General features: G+C 41.9%; 4 protein-coding genes across 4 annotated transcripts; all 4 read right to left on the bottom strand.

The window, feature by feature from the left end:
• Positions 1–2,595: 2,595 nt before the first annotated feature.
• Positions 2,596–3,438, bottom strand: LOC102713311 (glutaredoxin-C13). The gene has a single exon (XM_006663023.3). The coding sequence runs from the start codon at positions 3,333–3,335 to the stop codon at positions 3,018–3,020; it is 318 nt and encodes a 105-aa protein (XP_006663086.1). The 5' UTR covers positions 3,336–3,438; the 3' UTR covers positions 2,596–3,017.
• Positions 3,439–6,730: 3,292 nt separating this feature from the next.
• On the bottom strand, positions 6,731–7,399 carry LOC102713029 (glutaredoxin-C10). The gene has a single exon (XM_006663022.3). The coding sequence runs from the start codon at positions 7,246–7,248 to the stop codon at positions 6,931–6,933; it is 318 nt and encodes a 105-aa protein (XP_006663085.2). The 5' UTR covers positions 7,249–7,399; the 3' UTR covers positions 6,731–6,930.
• Positions 7,400–12,533: 5,134 nt separating this feature from the next.
• Positions 12,534–13,154, bottom strand: LOC102712760 (glutaredoxin-C10). The gene is made up of 2 exons (XM_015842387.2): positions 12,732–13,154; positions 12,534–12,627 (listed from the first exon to the last, which is right to left on the bottom strand). Exon 1 carries the CDS (start codon positions 13,054–13,056, stop codon positions 12,748–12,750), a length of 309 nt encoding a protein of 102 aa, XP_015697873.1. The 5' UTR covers positions 13,057–13,154; the 3' UTR covers positions 12,534–12,627; positions 12,732–12,747.
• Positions 13,155–16,338: 3,184 nt separating this feature from the next.
• Positions 16,339–19,778, bottom strand: LOC102711389 (lipase-like). The gene is made up of 10 exons (XM_006663580.3): positions 19,594–19,778; positions 18,802–18,881; positions 18,355–18,420; positions 18,192–18,239; positions 18,026–18,093; positions 17,842–17,914; positions 17,540–17,701; positions 17,040–17,234; positions 16,857–16,945; positions 16,339–16,782 (listed from the first exon to the last, which is right to left on the bottom strand). Exons 1-10 carry the CDS (start codon positions 19,700–19,702, stop codon positions 16,593–16,595), a joined length of 1,080 nt encoding a protein of 359 aa, XP_006663643.2. The 5' UTR covers positions 19,703–19,778; the 3' UTR covers positions 16,339–16,592.
• Positions 19,779–21,712: the final 1,934 nt, after the last annotated feature.

The following is a 21,712-nucleotide window of genomic DNA, read 5'->3' as shown; positions in this document are numbered from 1 at the left end:
AAAAGGGAGGGTGGTTTGTTTCAACTTATAGGGATGGTCGGGGAGACCATGGACAAAGGTAGGTAACAAAGCATTGAGGATGGGACTGGAGCTACGTGGATGAAGAAGTGCAGTGATCTAATATCAAAAGATATGGCAACAATATCTACGTGGTTAGGAAGGAAATGATAGTGACGATAAAGCCGATGTGATGATTCACCATAGACATTGGGGGATGATGAAGAAAAGTCATAGAAGCCATGTTGGAGGAGGAGTAGGATGGTAGCAAGATGGTTGGGAGGTCATTGCGGGGTTCAACAATGGGGAACCGGAAGAGGAGAGAAAAGTATTAGATATGAAAGGTCATATGAATCTTAATGTAATCTAAGCAGTCCAAAAAATAATTGATAAATTCAAAATCAGCAAATGACCTATAGTTAATTCCATCTTAATATATTTTTTACACTAAATAGAATTCCAAATCTATTGGGTGATTGTTTGGGTTTTTTATGGAAAAAGTCAAATGATATTTTTGTAAACAAAAAATAATTTGTGAATAAAAATTTTATATATGTATTCTTGGCGATTTAAAAGCCAAATCTGAAAAATAAATTTAGGTGAAAAATCTCAAATAAATTCTAAATTTAAAGTTAAAAATTTAAATTTTATCATATAAGTATAAGTATAAACGGAAAGTATACATGTGATTCTTTTTTCTACCTGTTGGAGAAACAATTCCTTTCAAAATCTCTCTACAGTAAACCAAGCACACACATCTCATGAATGATTCCTACAGACTACAAGCTACAGGAATCCACAAGTACACATGACACCCAAATTACCTTGTGAAACCAATCACTTTTTGGCAAAACTTCTACTCCTGCATGCAACTCAGAGTTTGACACAAACTTGACAGCTCCAATGAATCCAATCTCCATCACCAAACAAATTAAATGGATGCCCACAAAAGATGCTGTGGGAGACACCAAACAGTGATAAGTACAGCAAGGGACAGGACTACCGGTGACAAAGATGCTCTTGCTTGGGTTGGTCAGTCATGTGGGCCGTTGATCCCAAATCAAATGGCCCAGATGAAGATGCTGTGTTTTTTTTCTTTTCTCTGGGACACACAGGTGAGGTGACCTAGATGAATTTTCTGCTAGGGCAATGGATGCCATGCTAATATACTGTAGCCTCACATATCATTGTTTGTATGCTCTCCAAATCTGTTCTTGGCATGGACCTTAGCATGGGTGATGGATGGGCCAGGCCAGGCCGGGCTGAAGCAATTATTAGATTCAGTTTTGGAATAATCTAATGTTTAGTTAGAGCCCCGCATTCGGCTGGGTGTTATTTATCTGACGAAAAACATAATAATATATTAGTATATAATTAATTAATTATTAATTATAAAAAATCATAAAATAGATTAATATGAATTTTTAAAGAAACTTTTCTATAATTTTTTTGCAAAAGACATATCGTTAACCGTTTGGGATACGTTCGTGTGAAAAACAAGGGAATCTGGATTAACGGGAGGGAGAACGAACGGGGGCTGATTAGTAGTGGGAAACGTCGAGCAATGATGATTGTCGCATTTAAATCTTAATCTTGCATCCCCACAAACATTTCAAAGATCTGTAGAACACAATAGTGTTTATTTGGCTTACAAGCTGTTATTAGCCACATGCAAAACGAGATAGATCTTTAACACATAATTAGTTGACTATTAATTATTATAAACTATATATATATATATATATATTATAAAACTTCTCTATAGATTTTTTTAGAGAAAATCTAAAAATACCATTGACAAACATCTAAGTATAAGAAATGACATTGACGAATACGAGTTCTAAGAAATGCATGTATAAGAAATACCATTGCCTTAGGTTTCCGTCCATTTTTTGCCGTTAAATACAATGTTTATACTATAGCACTTAACGGAAAAAGTTGACGGAACCCTAACGACAATGATATTTCTTAGATTGTTTGTATGATAGCATTTTGTAGAACTCACTCGTCGATGGCATTTCTTGGAATTAAGTATTTGTCAATGATATTTCTTAGATTTTCTCACTATTTTAAAAAATAATATATCATTTAATAGTTTAGGAATCATGCTCATGGATATATTATGGTGCATTAATGAAGCCTAAATAGACCAAAAGGACACTGTCCAAAATACATCTGCTCCCGCATGGGAAGCATGTTCTGGTGGTTGAGATATTGTAACACCTCACTCCGTTTTAAGTTAAGTAGTAGTGTGATTTAGTCACATGTGACTCAAAAGTGGATGCGTAATTATGGTTTAGTACCATATTAAAAGTTTAGGTGGGTGAAAGTATGCTTATAAGCCTTAGGGTTTCAACCAAATTATTCATGGTTAACTCTTCACACCAAACAAGGATAAAAATATAAGTGATATACTATGCGAATATGGGTCCGCTCAATATATAGGACAAACTATTATGGATTTATCAAAATAACCTTGTTATAAACATTTAATTATATTACATAGTGCGCGTCACACTAATATTTATTTAATTATTTTATAAACTTCTCTATAGATTTTTTGAAAACAATCTATCATGTTTGAATAGCATGCTCAAGTATTAGGAAGTATCAGGGTGCTCAATTGACATATATCCTTCCATATGTGGTATATATAGTACATTGATATTTATATATACATAGTGTACATCACACTGAGAAGTGATATCTATTGATACATGTTTTCTTATATGTTAAAAGGGGACTATACATGCATGTATTGTATACCTTGATTCTCCTAAAAACGCAAAACTTGCGTGCACATAAAACTCTGCAATATTTCTGTTACCTTTTCTCTGTCCTCTCTTCTCTGATTAATACAAAGTTCAGTTAATTAATCCACATAGCCACCAGCTGGCCACCATGGTAACTTTGTTCAAAGTAATTAACTCAGTAATAACTGATTAATTAAGCTGAATTCTCTATCGTTGTCATTATAGTCAGATCTTATGGGATGGGACCCACCCTTCAGTGAGACAGTATCAAAGCCAGAGTGCGCCGGCGTTCTTGAGCATGGGCACGAGCTCGCCCTTGAGGTGCATGGCCATCACCTTGCTGGTGCCGCCGACGAGGCTCCCGCCGATGAACACCGCCGGCACGGCGGGCCCGCCGCCGCGGAGCCTCCTGGCGAGCTCCCTCTCCATCTCCCTCCCGAGCGGCTCCCTGTCGAGCTCGTGCACCGCCGCGCTGACGGCCAGCTCGCCGAGGAGCGTCGTCACCGCGTGGCACATGCAGCACCCGCTCTTGGTGAACACCACCACCGCCCTCTCCGACGCCAGCCTCGCCACCCTCTCCGCCATCGCCCCACCCACCTTCCACTCTTCACGAAGCCTCTAGAAGCTTCTAATTAAGCTTGAACAGATAGTTGATCTAGCTTGTGCCTGTAGTCGTTTGCTAGCTTTGCTCGATCTGTGCTGTGAATTGTCTGCATGGGTTGCTCTCCTTTTTATAGGGAGCAAGTGATCGATCAGCTAGATGCATGAATGAGTGAGTGTCAGGTCGATCAGTTGTCGCAGAGCTAGCTGGTAGAAGAATCTGCAGATGAAATGCATGTTCATGTATATGCACGCGCGCACACTGGATTGAAATGATCGATGCGTGAAAATTGTGTGGAGCGTAGATTGCGTGTGCATTGGATTCTGGATAATTGTTCGTTCAGGTTCAGGGCCATGTATGTATGTATCGGTGTCGCATCGATGATCAGCTAGCTAGGGAATCGGAATAAACACCTTATCGTGATTTGACTTCTGAGCTGATCTCTCCCAACCCAAATGCCTCTGAAGATAATCGCAAGCGATTGTGTGTTAAGTTCTGTGTTAAAAGAAATCGTAACCAATTGCAATGCCGCCAACGAAATAGGCAAATCTTTTTTGACTGAAGAAACAGGTAAGTTTTGACAGAATCTTTACAATTTATGCCTGAAGTTTGAACATCAATTTGAGATCGATCGAGCACATATTTTTAAATGATTCTATTGTCACATACTCTGCGGAGGACTCTGAAGTTGTTCCAATTTAGAAACTGTTCACATATTGCTGAAACTGTTCAACTCCAGACGAGTTCAGAGGGGTTCGATGTATCGATATCGTGAATTATTTCGGGGGACCGAAATTTCGGAAATTTCAGAATTATTTCGGAAATTTCGAGCGAAAATTTCAAACAAAATTTGATTTTCAATTAAAATTCAATCGAATTTTCTGAAAATTTAATTTAAAATTAATAATCCATCAACTTCCTATAAGTCAATGGTAACAATTTGGATTCATAAAATGCATCAAAAAAATAAGAAAACATAGGTTGCAATAGTCTAACCGAAATTTTTGGCGGAAATACGCTAGATATCGGGACCTACTGATGGACCCGAAATTTCGGTCTGAAATTTCAAACACTCAGAGTCTTCAGACTGGGACATGTCGATCATTTTCAGATGGCGCCGACAATGGCGGAAACGTCGGCTACCAGAGCCGGTACGGCGGCCGCACGGTGGACGGGAACCGATCGATTCCGGCGCCACCGGATCGATCGATCGATCGCCGCGGCGTTTCAGTCTTACAGAAAGGTAGCAGCAATGTCCACTAGCTCGCCGGCCCAATGGCGCGTGCAAGTTCCTTCAGAATAGCATCTTCTTCCTTCTCCTCCTCGAGCACAGCTAAGCTAGCATAGCGCACAGTGGTTCACTGTACGCTGCCACTCGCTCTCCGATGCATGCAACCTTTTTAATTTGTTCTTCCATTTGCTTTCCTTATCTCGGAATCTGTCAATCCATCCACCTCGATCGATAAGATCATTCACGCGGCGAATCAGATGTGGAACAGCTAGTGATCGAATGCATGCATGTGCGTAACTATGTGTATCGATCTGCTGCGACGCCGCAATCTGACACCGTCTTGGTTTTCAGTTTCAGAAGATGAGCCAATAGGGAGCCAGAGAAAGATCACATCGTCTCGACTCGATCGATCGTCCGTCGTCGACGATGCTATCTGCTTAATTATCTTTCTATCTGTTCGTCTAGTTGCTTCCTGATGCATCATGCATGATCGATCTGATGCTGCAGATCGCATCGGTCGCATATCTCAGACACTGTCCATCCCGTCAGAGAAGAGAGATGCCTCGATTCTTCTCGTGGCTAGCTGCAGCTAGCTGCTGGAATGATATGATTCATCTAGCTAGCAGCACACAACATATGCATATTGATCGATGGGCCATTGGATTATTTGGATAGAGATGTGTTGCAGGGATTAATTAAGCTGGCTTTGCTCAATCATCTCTATGAAATGACTCTACAGAGATATAGCTCTGAACGTCAATGCATGCTTTGGCATGATTCCTTTCATCTATTTAGGACATTTCTCTGGCCACTCAGTCTTCTCATGGGGCGCTCACTGTTTCTTGCCATAAGTTATTGCAAGCAAAAATATGTATGAGTAGCGAGTGATGGATCTAACCAATAAAACTAGAAAGGTCTAAATAAACTAGATAGAGTTTCAGCTTACTTTTTATTGATATTTATCATAAAATTTTAGAGAGTCTTAGAGAGCTCCGATAGCTTTAACGGGGGCTCGGCCCACCGCCCCCCTGCTAGTTCTGCCCTTGCAAGTAGCATTTTCCTGTGTTATTTATTAGCATATTAATTTGAACGGTGGGTTTCCCAGGAGTACTCGCAGTTACGAAATTATGCATTTTCATTTATGTTTTCTCTCCATTCAAGTACGCAGGGACCAATGAAGATTAGCATAATGCTCCTTGGTGAATGGTGACCCTAAAAAAAGTATAACTATATATAGAGTTAATTATTTTACGATTCTTCAGAGACACAAATTTTACACAACAAAATACGTTACCTCCTACTGCTTGATCGAGGGCCGTGAAACTCGCTCATGACTGCATATGTGTATGGCAATTAGGGGATGGATTTTCATGGGCATCCACACCTTTCTTGCATATTATTAAAATTGTCATTAAAATTTTAAAAACAATTGATATAATAGATTAATATATTCTATCACTCAAATCCAAATTTAAATTCAACTACTAAAATTTGTAAAAAAAAAAGTCTTATCTTATAGAAGTCGAACTTATATATTTGCAGAGTAATATATCTTATATTAATCTATCTTATCAAAAAAAATTCAAAACTTTTATTGATTTTGTATGACATGCAAGAACTTACTGAATACCTATTTAAGATTCTAAGTGACGAAAATACTTAACCTGACAATTATAACCATCGTCAATACGTGACACCGACGAGCATATCACACTAAACGACATTAATTAAGCGCCGGTGGTCTGGTAAAGAATAAATATGATTCCATTAGGCAAGTGATAATAATAAATTAAATATCTCTCTCGGTGCAAATGATTTGCTTACTAGATCTAGCTAGTCTTTTCAGATCCATTGTGTTTTGGAATCTCTGAACAATATATCAAAATTATGATTCCATTGTATTTTCTGCACTCATTTTGTTCTACATGCCAAATATTTTGCAAACGATCGACATTTCATTGATCATCTCTCCGTGAAATTTTTTCACAATGCGAGATGTGAGGAAGAACAAATCAGAGTTCTTTCCTTCTTCTATGAAATATCCAGCATTGATTCAGAGACAGGACATACACACACATTCATATAATTCCTAGTATAAATTTTTTTCAGAAGATCGAAACTGAATTTATTTATCAAAATGGACGCCATTTAAAACAACTGAAACACCATTACACCACTCGATTTATTCTCAGCAATATATTGACGTGCAAATATTTACGCGCTAAAAAAAATTATTCTCAGCACAGGGCATAAAAAACCTGGCTTAATTTGTATTGCATGCATGCGCGCTTAATTAGTACGTATAATTAAGTAGTAATTACGTAGTCTTCCTACTAATTACTATACGTCTAGAGCCAGAGCGCGCCGGCGTTCTTGAGCATGGGGACGAGCTCGCCGGCGAGGTGCAGCGACATGACCCTGTTGGCGCCGCCGACGAGGTTGCCGCCGATGAAGACGGCCGGCACGACGGGCGGGCCACGGCCGCCGAGGCGCCGGGCGAGGTCCCTCTCCATGTCCCGGCCGCGGGGGTCCCTGTCCAGCTCGTGCACGGCGGCGTTGACGCCCAGCTCGCCGAGGAGGCTCGTCACGGCGTGGCACATGCCGCAGTTGCTCGCCGTGAACACCACCACCGCCCGCTCCGACGCCAGCTTCGTCACCCTCTCCATCTCGATGACTCGATCGCCTATATGTCAGGACTCAGGAGAGAGCTTAATTAGTTCTAGATGCTTCTAGAAGTTTCTGATCACTGTCGATCTCTAGCTAGCTAGCTCGATGATCACTCTCTGCGAGTGTTCTTCAGATGCTTTGGAAGTTGGAGTGGTTTGTTGCTGACTTGCTGCTGATGGTGTTGGCTAGGTACCCTTTTATAGGCTTGAGAAACGTGCTGCTACTCTGGTTACATATTTCTTCGATATCTCCATTTTGTTTTCAATCCATTTGACCACAACAGGCTAAAAGTTGGATAGTTTTGGATAAGAATTGGGTTGTTTATGTTCATGAAGGGCCATAGACCTTGCAATCTTTCTTTATCAGTTGACCTCAGATTTGTATCCAGGAATATAAACATTTTTTTTTTGGAAATAAGTAGAGATTAAGACTGTTTAGTCGCTCCGGTTTTCTTTCTTGAGTCTCAGCCTTGGGCCCGTCAGGTCTGTAGGTATCGTATTTCAAAACTCTTTCCTATTAATATATTAATGAAACTAAAGATCAAGACTGAGATGGAATTATTTTATGTCCCTATGAATTTCTTTAAATGGCAAATATCATGTCTATTGATGCAATAATATAGGTTAGGACGCTTGGTTGGATTGGAAGAGTACAGTAGTCTAAAAATTAGTTTTTATTTATAGTTAAATTTTAAATAGTAGAAAAACTTATATGTGAGGGAGGAACCAACATGAATATGGATAAAGTTACTCTCTTTCAGGGGTGGATCTACCACCGGGGATAGGGGGCTTCAGCCCCCTATCCGATCTGCGTCATTGAAGCCTGAAAGTGCATCTAGCCTCTAAACGAAGTTTTGGATGATTAATGACAATGCTAGCCAAGCATGTGTGCGCTAATGAGCTGTGATTGTAGAGAAGTTTAAATGATCAATTCGATTGAAGGATTACTTGATAAAACTTAGAGCATGTGTGACCCGAAGCGATGGCTCTACGAAGATGAAGGCGCTCGAAGGCGTATTTTTTTTTTGAGTCGTAGGAACTCCGTACTACTAAGAGGGGTCACTGGAATCTCTGCATGCATCCTGGAGTAAACCTAAGCCGAGTAGAGTAAGTTTAGGTCCAGTTGTAGCCTATGCTGTTTTTTCTGAAGCAGGGACAGGACGGTCCGGCCCTTGGTCCGGTGACAGGACGGTTCGGTCCTTGGTCCGGTTTCTGCTTGGTCTGGCCCTTTGTCCAGTGACAGGACGGTCCGGTCCTTGGTCCGGTGACAGGACGGTCCGGTCCTTGGTCCGGCCCCTGCTCAAGTCGAGTGTGTGGACGGTCCGGCCCCAAGCCGGACAGTCCGGTGGCAGGACGGTCTGGACCTTGGTCCTGCCCCTGCTCTAAGTGAGTGAGTTAAGTGTCGGCCGGACGGTCTGGCCCCCTAGCCGGACAGTTCGGTTAAGTTTCTTTTCCAACGGCTAAGTGACGTCTGCCAGCTTATAAAAAGAGCTCTTGAGATCTAGCCGTTGGAGAGGCTTTCTGTTCGAGTTTTCTGGTTGCTAGGACAAGTTTAACACCTCTCAAGCCTCCCCACTAACCCAATACACCTCCTAGAGAGATTAATCGTTGGATCATGTCTTAGAGAGAGTGTTAAGGTTAGTGAGTGATAGAGTGTTCATTCTCGGGCGTTGATGGATGCATGTGGAGTCAAGGTGGCCTATTACTCTTGGAGATTGATCTCCTAGACGGATAGGCGTCGCCCGCAAGCCTCCGATTCGTGTGGATCGCCCGGGAGCAAGTTGTGAAGGTTGGTACCTAACCTCCGTAAGGGAATAGGTAAGATTGATAGTGGATTCTTGTGCTTTCTCATAGAAGGCTGCAGGGTAGAGCGAATTACAATCTAGGGCTGGGTAAGCCGCCTTGATCTTGACCTTGGTGGTCGATCGAAGGGGTTGCTAGTCCCTAGTTGTGAATTCGGAGACCCATGTTGGCCTTGTGAGAGGAAGCCAAGAGAGGGAAAGGATTGAGAGATCCCGCTCGCTGGAGCGCCTCAACGGAGAGTAGGATCGAAAGATCCAAACTTCGGGATAAATCTCCCGTGTCTTTGTTCTTATGATTTTGTGTTCTATTCCTGCGATCTTTCTGCTGTTTTATTACACACATAATCACATCATGTTCCCAGGAACATCACTGAAAATGTAGACTGTCAAGTCTGTATTTTTAACTGACCGGACGGTCCGGCCAGAGCTCTCGGCCCAACCCGAGAGTGCCGACCGGACGGTCCGGCCCCTGTACTGACCGCTGCGATTTGAAAGAGTTTTCAGGACACCTATTCACCCTCTCTAGGCTGTCTCTCTAGGACTTCAAAGCCTCCTAGCCCTGTAACAAAATTTTTGGTTTCACTAAAGAGAAGGAAGGGTTGGAAACAGTTCTCTTTCATCCAGTTACTTGTAATATTTTTTTGGATCCGCCACTGCTCCCTTTAATTATGTACAACATGGTAAGTCATTCCTTTAGAGTGCAGACAGGTCACTAGGTTTTTTTGGAGGATAGGGTGGACCTAGGCCACGTTCTTCTCTTCCTCTCTTGCTAATCCAGATTCCCTTGTTTTACACACGTATATTTCTCGAACTTCTAAACAGTCATGTGTTTTTTGCATAATTTTTTTATAAGAAAGTCATATTAATCTATTTTTATTTTTTTATGATTAATAATTAATAAATTATGTACTAATCTATTGTTACGTTTTTTTGCACCGGATAACTAAACCGTTGCCGAACGCGACCCTAGACAGATAATAGACTTAAGTTTTTGGGCTACAGTATTTATGGGTTGGGTTTAAAAAGGATTATGTTGATATTATAAAGATTTTTAGCTAAACATACATGAGAGATCGATTTTATCGTGTTTACGAGATAAGTAGAGATAGTGCAGTGTTGTTTTTTATTGAACTAGAAAGGGTCAATGCCCTCTCCCATTTCCATTACTATAAATATAAGAGCAACTCTAACGGTTAGGCAAAAATAGTTTTCTAAATCTGGTGTTTTAGTAAATTTGTAATCAATATGGCAAAGAAAAAATTGTTTTACCTCCAACAGTTAGGGATATTTTACTTGTTAAAAATAGATGTAGTTATCAAAACGGTTGGAAGTTGAGGGAGATCATCAGATTGCCATCGCTCTCGTCGCCCCACGGCACCCGCGCCGTACCACTCATGCGCCGCGCCACTGGCGCCATGCCACCACGCCCGTGCCGGACACGCCACCGCGACGCGCCACCACGCCTGGAAAATTCACCGCCACTTCGGCCGCGCGCTCCATGATTTTTGATAGAGTATTAACCTGTCCGCCGCTCTGCTGTAGAATAAAAAATTCGAAATGAGAAGAACATGCCATGCCATGCACCTAATCCGATTTGATTAATTATGCTTCTGAATTTAATTAAGAACTTCAATTCATTATCTTACTGTTCATTGTCTTACCGTGCATGTGCATTGTCTTACTGTGAAACACACAAGAGGATTAACCAAAAAAAACAAAAGATACCGGAGCGAATGAACGAGAGGGCGAACGGGACACTGGGGCGCCGGGCAAGCGGGGCGAGGGGGCGACCGGCCGCCGGGAGAGCGACTGAGCGGGGCGCCGGGAGCGCGGGCGACCGGACGTCGGGGCGCCGGGCGCACGGGCGAGCGGCTGACCGGGGCGAGCGGCCGCCATGGCGGAGCGGGCGACGGCAACCGGGAACGGGCCTGCCCGGCGACCGGACGGCGTGCGGCGGCGTCGCCGGTCGGCGGTGGGTCAGCACTGGACCGCGAGTAGCTCACGCCGATACTTCTCTTTTCGTTGCACGCGAAATTTTTCACCAGGCGGAGGCGCAACAGACACCCAAGGTCGTACTTTTTAGATGCCAAGTGAAACCCGGACTCCTATATATGCGCACAAACGAGAGGATATGATAAGTTACTAAAATTTAGAAACCCGGATGGCAAACTGTTGGAATCAGTTTTTTACACTTTGCCAAAAAAACATAGATAGCAAGTTAGGATAAAGAGCTGTTGGAGTTGCTGTAACAGTCCTTAATTTACACAAAAACCGAAACGAAAACCATCAGCATTGATCTAACGAGATGGTGCAGTACTGTGAATCATTGATCTAACGATCGAGGAAGAACCACATGGTCGATCGTCCCGCGGCCAGAGGCGGTTGCAGGTTACCGTGGACGGAGCCCCGATTCCGGCGGCCGGCCCCATGATCTATTCTCTGCATGAATGCGGCGCCGGCCATGCCTGCTTCGCGTGGTGGTTTTCAGAAAGGTGGTCTCGAATCACCCATCGCGGCATGCAGGTATAGCTATCAGCTGGTTGCATCTTCTTCTCCTACCTATGATATCTGCAGGCTGGCATATATGTACAGTACACCACTGTGCACTGCCGCTCTCGCTCTCAACTCTCTAGCTTTTAGTTTGTTCTTCCCTAGCTCCGTTTCCTCTCTTATCGGAATCTAGCTATCAAATCCCATGTATATATCCACCTCGACCGATCGATTCCCTGTCGTGATCACCCGATCGAAGATCTTCCCGCCCGCTATCTCCACGCCGATCACGCGCCGAATCAGGGTGTGGATGGATCGGATCACCCTCATCGCTAGCTGTGCCCTCTGCGACGCCGCGATCCGACGGCGCGCGCGCCGTACCAAACCGGCAGCACCGGCCCGGTTTTCAGATGATGCCCGCCATGCATGGCGGCCAGAGGAAGATGGATCGGTCGGTCGTCGATGCTAATCTGCTTATCTTTTCTATCTGTTTAACCATTATCCACAGTTAATTGCTTCTTCGTCCTGATTTGATGCCGCAGAAATCAATCGCATCGCGTATCTCTCAGACACTGTCCATGGATCAGAGGGCCAAGATGCCTGCCTTGATTCTTCTTCCTGTGGCCAAACTTACTGCATGAACTTACATGATGCAACGAGGACAAGGAATGATTGGATTAATGGTTCGTTCATCGGTCGAGCTAGCAGCAGTACTGCATCACACCATTGGGTGTTTTTTTACCATCTTTAAAAAAATATCTCACCTTTTTTAGATCGAGAGATGGATATAGCTCTCGATCGATCGCACACTCTGAAGGTCAATGCATGCATGATGTGATCACCTTAAGATCTTTGAAGGATAGTTTGTAGATCATATCCTGTGATTTTTTTTACAATAGAAGATTGTGAGAATTAAAGAACATATCTCAACAATATATATTTTCTGATCTTATAGAGTTTATTTTTTCAGAACTGAATTTATTCATCAAAATGGACGACATTTACAGTAACCACCGGAAGATTAGACCATTGCAGCACTCCATTTATTCTCAGCAGAGGGCATAAAAAAACCTGGCCTTGCGTTACACTGCACTGCATGCATGCACATACTTAAGTAGTACTTCGTAAGTATATAAATCTAAGCAAGACTACGAAGTCTTGTAACGTGAAACGGAAGGAAATATATCATACTAGTCGTTACTGCATGCTAGAGCCAGAGCGCGCCGGCGTTCTTGAGCATGGGGACGAGCTCGCCGGCGAGGTGCAGCGACATGACCCTGTTGGCGCCGCCGACGAGGTTGCCGCCGATGAAGACTGCCGGCACTACGGGCGGGCCGAGGCGCCGGGCGAGGTCCCTCTCCATGTCCCGGCCGCGGGGGTCCCTGTCCAGCTCGTGCACGGCGGCGTTGACGCCCAGCTCGCCGAGGAGGCTCGTCACGGCGTGGCACATGCCGCAGTTGCTCGCCGTGAACACCACCACCGCCCGCTCCGACGCCAGCTTCGTCACCCTCTCCATCTCGATGACTCGATCGCCTATATGTCAGGACTCAGGAGAGCGCTTAATTAGTTCTAGATGCTTCTAGAAGTTTCCGATCACTCTTCGGATGCTTTGGAAGTTGGTGTGGTTTGTTGCTGCTGCTGCTACCCTTTAATTTATAGGCTTCAGAGAGGCCTTAATATTCAACTTTTTGAGGCAATATGTAATCCATTACAGGCTAAAGGTTGCTGGGTAGTTTTGGATAAGAATCGATCGATGTTTGTGTCATCAAGGGCCGTGGACCTTGGAATCTCTTTAGCCGTTGACCCTCTCGCAAAATCTTTTGATCTCTAACTAAATTAGCCTTTTAAATAGCATCCATGCATAAAGTTACTTGTATAGATTTTTGGGGAGAATTCAGCACATTTTAAAATTAGGAGCGGCCATCACATGTTGGTCGCTTTGGTTATGCAGGAGCGACGTAGTTTTTAATAAAAATGTTCTTTCGTCTCCTCTGTAAGTTACTTTTTTAATCATCCAATTGGTTCTGTGCTTGAGTTATTGTTCAGTTACTTGGTTTGTGAGATTGGGTGGTTGCGGTGTATTAACATTTAACATTTGGTGAGGGTGAAAAGAGAGTGTTTTATCCGGGGACATTGGTGACAAATTACTTTTAGGATTGATGATCCTTACCAACTCCTACCACATTTGTTTTTCTTTTATGATGGTGCGATTGGTCGTGTGTATCTTAGCTATAAAGAGGTTGGGAGTATTCTTAGAACAATTGTACCACTTGATGTAATTGATCGAGTTTAATAAAACTCGATTATCCTAAATAAATAGACATTTGAGGATCTTCGTACTATTATTTAGTAGCCAAGTCGCAGTAGCATTCTTCAGTTAAGGTTCACAATTACTCACACGTGGTGTATTTATATACATTTCAACAATAGTCTTATTTAATTTTTTATGTAAATATGAAAAAAAAATATCATGCTTGACTACATTTAATAATAAAATAAATAAATATTTAAATATTTTTTAAGTAAGATGAATGGACAATATATGTGTTCAAAATGCAACGACAAAAACATATAAAACCCAATGGAAGTAATTAAAAATGTACTAAAAAAGTAATTAATTAAGGATGATATTTCAAGTATATATGATGCATCATACATGTTGTAAAATCTTTAAGTATATATGGACGCATGCCTGACTCAGCACCCAGATACTCCCTCCAATTTAATAATTCACAATGTTTTGGACAACCGCGATATCTTTAAAATCAATTTGACTATATTTTTTTTATTAGAATATATTAAAAATTAAATAAATATTTTTATTAAAATGTTTTTTAGACTCATCTATATACGTCGTCCTATTAGTGTTATAGTTTTAAAAGTTTAACCACTGTCTTATCCAAACAAGAAGAATTATGGAACGAGAGGGAATTCTTCTTATGGAATGAGAGGGAATATATATATTGAAGTTTAGTTAAATGTGTGGTGGCAACAGATTAATATTAACTGATAAAAAAAATGTGAGCATTAGGTATTTTTCTTGTTCACTTGAGGCCCCATTTTTTTAGATGCAACTGTTTATAAGCCAAAATTTAAATTTTAGAACTTAATTTAGAACTTGATTTTGTGGTTTTTTCATCATAGTTTATTTTACACATTTCGCTTTTGAGTCGCTATGAACACGTATTTAAAAGTTTTACCTACAAATTATTTTTCGTTAGCCAAAACACGTTTTCGCTTATTCCTATAAAAAGCGATGGGAGCCCTGTTCGGGAAGCTGGAGAAGCAACAGTATTCAGCTATTGAGGACATGGAGAAGTTGAGTGATCCCGAGTTCTGGCTATTAGCAATTTTTCTAAATTCTGTAGTTAATGAGTCTTAAAATCTGGATTGCTTACAAAACAATGAAGATTCTATAAGTATCTGCAGGCCTGCAGCTACCGAAGGCTCACCTAAATAGGACATGTTGACATGAGAATCGGAAGCTTGTAATTTCCGGAGATCAAGCTTAATTTGATGCAATCTGAAACTGAAACTGAACATATACAACTTCAGACTTCTGTGTAACTTCATGCCCTCTAAAACTGAAAGTTTGAAAGACTGAAACATTGCTACAGCTTCAGATTTTTGACAATGAACAATACGGATCAAGTTGAGAACACACAGTAACAAAAGTAACTGCCACATGCAAATGGTGCCGACAAAAAACAACGGCCACGTACGCGTCGTCGCATGACAGTTAGTACGACACACAAAAGGATCTGATTCCACACGCTAAGAAGAACAGCCGCTTTCTAGATAGGAGGGATCAGCTTCCTGCCGTCTCATTCAGCACACGCGCTAGCTCTAGCTATTCTGACCTTATCCCAATGACAGAATCTGTCCAGCTTGGCGAAGTCTGAATTTTCTCATCATCATCAGTCAAAAATCTGTCAAATCTGCATTTTTAGCATTCTTGCTAACCACATTATTAAGTTATCGGTCTAATCTTGTCACATAAGCATTCTTCCTCCAAACATTGGGTTTTCTGCATCAAACCGCAGAGTTTTTTCACTGCAGATACTCCAAGGAAAAATGTGAGATTTTCGTGAAGTTTACCAAAAAGTAATGATTCAACCATCTAAGAACATCATCACCTTGGATTGAGATATCAGATATTGGCAGCTCATAGTCTGGTTGAATAGCATCTTCAAGCAGCAGAGAGCTTCCAGTCCATCGTACAGTCACAAAAATATCTCTTCTGAGTTCTGACCTTATCTTCCAGTAGAGAATCTGTCCAATTTGCAACTTATACTTAATTCACTGTACCTGCTGACTCACACCCTCTTGTCAGTCTCATCTTCCGCAGTCTGTTGTACAATGTTCATTTGAAGATTCTCGAGACTTTATCAGAAATGCAGGCATCCCCACGCGGTGTCCCGAATGGGCAAATCTTTGCTTTGCATATCTTCTGCAGATGATTCAAAAAGTGATGCTATGAAACAGTTAGTGCTGATGTGCTGCAATGCAAACCCTCTGAACAAGCATATGAAAAATGGAGAATATGAGGATAGACATGTATTCTTATCCTTCTTTATCTGACCTGGCAGTGCCCACCAAATATAGAGCTTTGCATCTTGTGATTCCTTTCTGATTCTCATCACTGGCTCCTCACATCTGCAAGGAGCACCACTATTTTATCTGCAAGTGCATATTTGGCATGAATGTAACTGGAAAGGTGGGGTGAAAATGCAGAGCGAAAAATTTGGAAATATCTCTGGAAGATAAATTAAAAGGGGAACCACAATGGATGAAAAGCATATAATACCATCAAATCCTTCCATTATTTCTTCCATTGATATGATGTACATCAATTAAGGCGTGTCTACAATGTTCGTGGAGCATCCATGTACAATTCTCACTTGAGTAAAGGGGGGCACATAATAAAAGTGAAACCTCTCCTTATCCTCAGGAGAGCTCCTGGACAACCCAGTATGTCTACATTACATGAGCTATATGCACAAAAGGCAAAATAAATTCTGTACAGTGTACAATTTACCCTCAGTTAAAGGGTTAAATAGATTCCACGGCATGCCACTCCTGCGGATATCTTGCCAAGATGATGACTCTATCAACTTCAAGAACGCTACCATATGCTGTGTTCGTTGGAGCAATCACAAATTGACAGGTTCCCCTTGAATCGGCGTGTAGTGTGACACCGTAGTATTCAAGATGATCTGCCACACTTCTGCCATAGACCGACCTATTAAAAAAGGAGCAATGATAAGTAATATGAAGGGAACATATGTAAAACAAACGTGTAAGGCAGATAGATACCTGCTGCACGTTGGGTCCTCGCCTGATCCATCACAGATTGTCTCATTTTTAGTAACTACATTTCCTATTATGGTCTCATGAAGCCAAACCTGAAGACAGATATATGCCGAAGAAACAAATGATTTAACAAAGGTCAAGAACTTCACTACATTTTATTGTGTTCTGTAAGTATCAAGGACTAACCTCTCTCGAAAAGTGGTGATATGTCCATTGACCAAGATAACAAAAATATGGTGGCAAGTGTGGCACAATATCATTCTGATGGGTCACGCGGATTGTTCTTGGGACTTGCTCACTGAAATAAGCAGCAAAAGCAGGATTGCCTACCCGAGGCTGTCCAAAAGTCATAAGTTGAACTTCCTGTGATCCAAACTTTACCTGGAAAATAGAAGGCCATAATTAGTTCCTTGAGTCCAACATGCCTAAATACAATAGTTACAAATCTTATCATGAAAGAGCACAGCTATTCATAGATTTGATGCAATAACAGAGGCTATAATATTACAAGAATGAAATATTTCATATAAAGAAAACTTGAACTTTCATCTGTTCCTAATGGTGTGATTCAAGGGAAACATGGTTCCCCATGTATTTTAATAATAACCTATTATGAACCAAAAGTCCCAAGGGTGAAACCAAGTTTGTGCAACAGAAGAACATCCAGATGGATCAAAGGCACGTACAGAGAGATCAAGGGCACAGAATGATGCTAAAGCCCCTCCCATTGAGTGACCTACAACATTTATAGGTAGTCTTCCATATGTCTTCCTTGCCCAACGAACAGATTTCAAGATCTCGTGCCGCATTGTTGTATTATAATATGCAGTATAAAACCCATGGTGAACCTACAACATGAATGGATAAGCATCAAGTAAACAAGTTATATCGCCAATCCAACGATATTGCTCCAAAAAACAATAGAAACTTGACTAGTGGGGAATGATATTCCTCCAAAAAACAACAGAAACTTGACTAGTGGAATTACCATTGCATCCGGCATGCCTGGATAAGTTACATCAAGCTGCTTCCAGAAGAGATCTTCAATCCAATTTGAGACACTTCATAAGTTCAAGGAAACAAGTTAAAAAGATGTGGGGAGTGAATAAGTTCCTCATGTGTTCACATGACAGTCACTAGAAAGGTACATCTAATGGAAACATCATTTATACCTGTGTTCTTGTGTGCCTCTAAAAGCAATGATTATGGATTGTGGATCAGGGGCAACTCCAACAAAGGCCTGGTCATAATTATATGTTGTTTAATATAGGACTATAAACCATTCAAAACTGCATAGAAGGAGAAGAGGATTGCAAGAGCACTAAAAGGATAATGGACCTGTAAGCAGTTCTCCACATCTACAATTATCTCTATCATCTCAAAACCCTGCATCAATAATGCCAATGACAACATAATCAGACAAGAAGTAAAATCAGAAGTGCTTGTGGAAGCGGCACAGCAACAAGTTCAATGTTGGGAGTTGGGACTCATAAGTGCACACCTTTGTGTCACCTTGACACCTTGGGCATGTCCACGTGAAAAGTGAGGTTAAGTCAGACGTATACACCTGAAATGCATTTACGTAAGGCAACTTAGATAATTATATAACTAATTCATGAGAAAACACAAACATGATTTAAAACAAGTGCTGTCCTCTAAAACGATGGATGAAGACTTCTATAAACTTTTTCAGTCAAAGTATTTTGAGTTGAAATGTTGTAATCAAGCAAAAATCAGGCATGGGATTAGACGACTAATGCTAGTATATATTGAATGGAACAGAGAAGGACTTGCACATGTTGCAAAGAAGCACTAAAGCAGTAGCAGTTCTCGTTACAAAAATTCCCTTTGCTAGGACAATACAAAAGTTGGTTTCAGGAACTAGTTTGAGCAGTTCTCACCAAAACCAATTAAGTACTAGTAGAGTACTGTTCACAAAGGAACTTACAGCAGATGCATATTGAACAAGAATATGGGCGAGAGTGCGGTTATAAGAATAGCCACCATCAGAATGCTTCATCCTGAGTTCTGCATTGGGGGAAAACGTTAACAGCTAGTTGCATTTGGCAAAAATAAAGGTTTCTAAATTCTAATCCTTCTACAATGATAACAATTACATAAATAAGCAGTCAAGATAGCCCCTTTGCAGTGGTATACCTAGCAGAATTTTCAGATCTCAGGAAGAATCATCTAAGGAATAATGAACTCAGCCACATAAGTCTCACTAACGTTGCTACTACATCTCTATCTGCGTTACGATAATACGAGATATTGCTTGTGGTACAGCAGTACGCAGACACAACATGCATCATAATACAGCACAACCGTACAAAATATCTGACCACCCTGAGAGCTCATAGTCCGAATTATGCAACTTTATTCCCAGCTAAACTTGACAACAATTCAGTCAAATTACCAAACAATCTTGCAGTTACGACATACAATACGCTAAAGCTAACATATTTCGTACGCTCTCCATCACTGAACCCTCTTAACTCGCCCAAAATTTCACGAAATCCCCAGCATTGACCCCAGCATAGCCGATGGAATTTGACTTTCTCGACCGCACATTTGTTCAAGCTCCTACTAGCTCTCCACTCACAATCAGCCACGAATCGTACAAAACTCGCGCCAATTCGCGCAAGAACCACGAACCCAAGCTACTCATATCATCGAACAGCTCCACCACAAAAAGAAAAAAAAAAATCAAGAACAGGTAGCGGGGAAAAAAGATCGTCACCTCCTCCTCGCCCCGCTGCCGCCGCCGGTGGAGGAGACGACGAGAGCAGAAGAAGAAGCCCCGCCACCACCAGCACCGCTGCCTTCGCCATCCGCCCCCTCGGCAGCATCTCTCCCTGGTCCCTCGCCTTTCCCAACTCGCACCTTGCCCACCAATGGAGACGGCTCGCCGAAGAAGAGGGGGGAAGCGGGAACTAAAAATGCGTTTTTTCCGAGGGGTAATTTGTAAAACGGTAACGTGCTTGACTGGCTCTCAGACACTTTGCAATCACACCCTCGTCATAATAAAATATATTAAGTGGATCCACGGGATAGCTTAATCTCGGTGGACGGACCATTAACAGGCCGCCACGGTCATGTCGAGCTTATCGAGGTGTGTTTTTTACGATCTGGTACCTGAATTTATTCAGATATTGTGGGAGTGACCTGGAGGAGTCAGTGCCCGACACGCTATAATAGGGGAGGTTGAGGGTGCAGGAAGAAAAGGACTCGGCCCTTGTTATTTGTCAACTTGGAGTGTGCTGGGCCCACATGTCATGGGGAGGAGGATTTGGCAGGACACGGCCATTGGTCAATGGTGGATGGCTTGGGGTTTTCAAACACAGCTCTCTGGAAGAATCCACAAACAGGTTAATCCCACGTGTCTTTGTCTAGTTAAAATAATAACAACAATAATTCAAACTATTAATAGTTTGACACCGAGAAGGGAATTAAACCAAGCATAATGTGCCATACTATTTTGGCATTTGCTATGCCTCTAATACCAACAAGGCTAAATCTGCAGAACAGCAACTGCGCAATTTGCGACCACTGTCAGGAAACTGCAGCACACATTATGCTCCATTGCCCCTTCTCCTTAAATTTCTAGAACGCTCTTTAGATAAACTCCGGAATAGACTCAATGGATAAATTATTCCTGATCGGCTGGCCCCCTTTATTCCACACCAGAATTCTAAGGTTTTTCTGGCTCTCTGTTTCTGGGTGCTCTGGACCCATAGAAACGGCATCATCTTCAACAATAATCAACCGTCACTTTATAAAGCTATCCTAGAGGTAATCGAAGCAGTCAACATCTAGGTGTAAAGGCTAGCGAAAGATGAAATTGAACCAACTACTCAAACATGGAACTTAATCCTGCATGGAATAGACTCTCGGGCTAAGAATGCTCCCGCTACAGCTTCTCTCTTTTATAACTCTCTGTTGTATTTCTCGATACTTGCTCCTTTGAGTGTGAGGTGAAATGTCTCCCTGTCTTGTAACTTCTACTGCTCGGTTTTATTTAAATTGCGATTCAGGTAGGGACCCTCCTGGTGCTTGATTCAAAAAAAAAAATCTCCGAATGAAAACCATCACAAACATGGATTTTGCTACTGGTCATCATGCTTATTACAACATTACCTTCATTTGAATAGCATAGAGAAATAGTGTGGAAGGTTAGAAATAGGGCGCTATTACGATACCCTTTACTTAGAGACGCAGTGGTGTAGTAGATGCATCCATCACCGTTAATTTTGATGAGTATTTTCGTCATTTGCTTAAGTATTGATAGGGATAAATTATTATATTTCTTATTTGCTAATTGGGCCCAGGCCCATCTGTGCGGCCAAGAGGCAAGGAAGGAAGGGAACGCAGGTAGCAGAGAACGCACGCACATGGACCGCGTGGGATCACATCCAAATGTCTCCACCCCTCCGCCGCACCTTCGCCACCCCCTGGCCTCGTCTCCCATCCGTCTCCGTTGGATCTGCCCCATCCCTAATCCCTGCTTAGCGCTATACCCTTTAAACACTTACAAATTACAATAATCCAACAATAATTTTTACCCATATTATCCTTCTACTACACTACCACGTAATTTAATCATCACACTATTAACATATCTCAGCCGTTGGATTAACCTTAATGGATAGCTCACATGCACCGGAGGGTACCTTAAAAAACCCTAGAAATATCCCTAGCACATATGTCCCCTCTCATTTCTCTCTTATATCTCTTTCTTCATTTTTTTTGCTACCATCGATGCTATTGTTATGGCATGCTAACACATTGGGTGGGTGGGTAACACGGTGCAACCAGGGTTTGAAAATCCATTAGTAGAGTTGAAGTTATCGTCCAATGTA

Source organism: Oryza brachyantha, chromosome 11 (genome assembly GCF_000231095.2).
Source record: "Oryza brachyantha chromosome 11, ObraRS2, whole genome shotgun sequence".
Classification (NCBI taxonomy): Eukaryota; Viridiplantae; Streptophyta; class Magnoliopsida; order Poales; family Poaceae; genus Oryza; species Oryza brachyantha.
The sequence above is the reverse complement of the archived record's forward strand: the minus strand, read 5'-3'. Positions and strand labels throughout refer to the sequence as shown.

Coding starts and splice junctions, on each gene's coding strand:
- LOC102713311 (XM_006663023.3), bottom strand. CDS start 3,335: ATGGCGGAGAGGGTGGCGAGGCTGGCGTCGGAGAGGGCGGTGGTGGTG.
- LOC102713029 (XM_006663022.3), bottom strand. CDS start 7,248: ATGGAGAGGGTGACGAAGCTGGCGTCGGAGCGGGCGGTGGTGGTGTTC.
- LOC102712760 (XM_015842387.2), bottom strand. CDS start 13,056: ATGGAGAGGGTGACGAAGCTGGCGTCGGAGCGGGCGGTGGTGGTGTTC.
- LOC102711389 (XM_006663580.3), bottom strand. CDS start 19,702: ATGCTGCCGAGGGGGCGGATGGCGAAGGCAGCGGTGCTGGTGGTGGCG. Junction 17,702..17,841: donor CAGGCATGCCGGATGCAATG/GTAATTCCACTA, acceptor TTCATGTTGTAG/GTTCACCATGGGTTTTATAC. Junction 17,235..17,539: donor TCTGTGCCCTTGATCTCTCT/GTACGTGCCTTT, acceptor TCTATTTTCCAG/GTAAAGTTTGGATCACAGGA.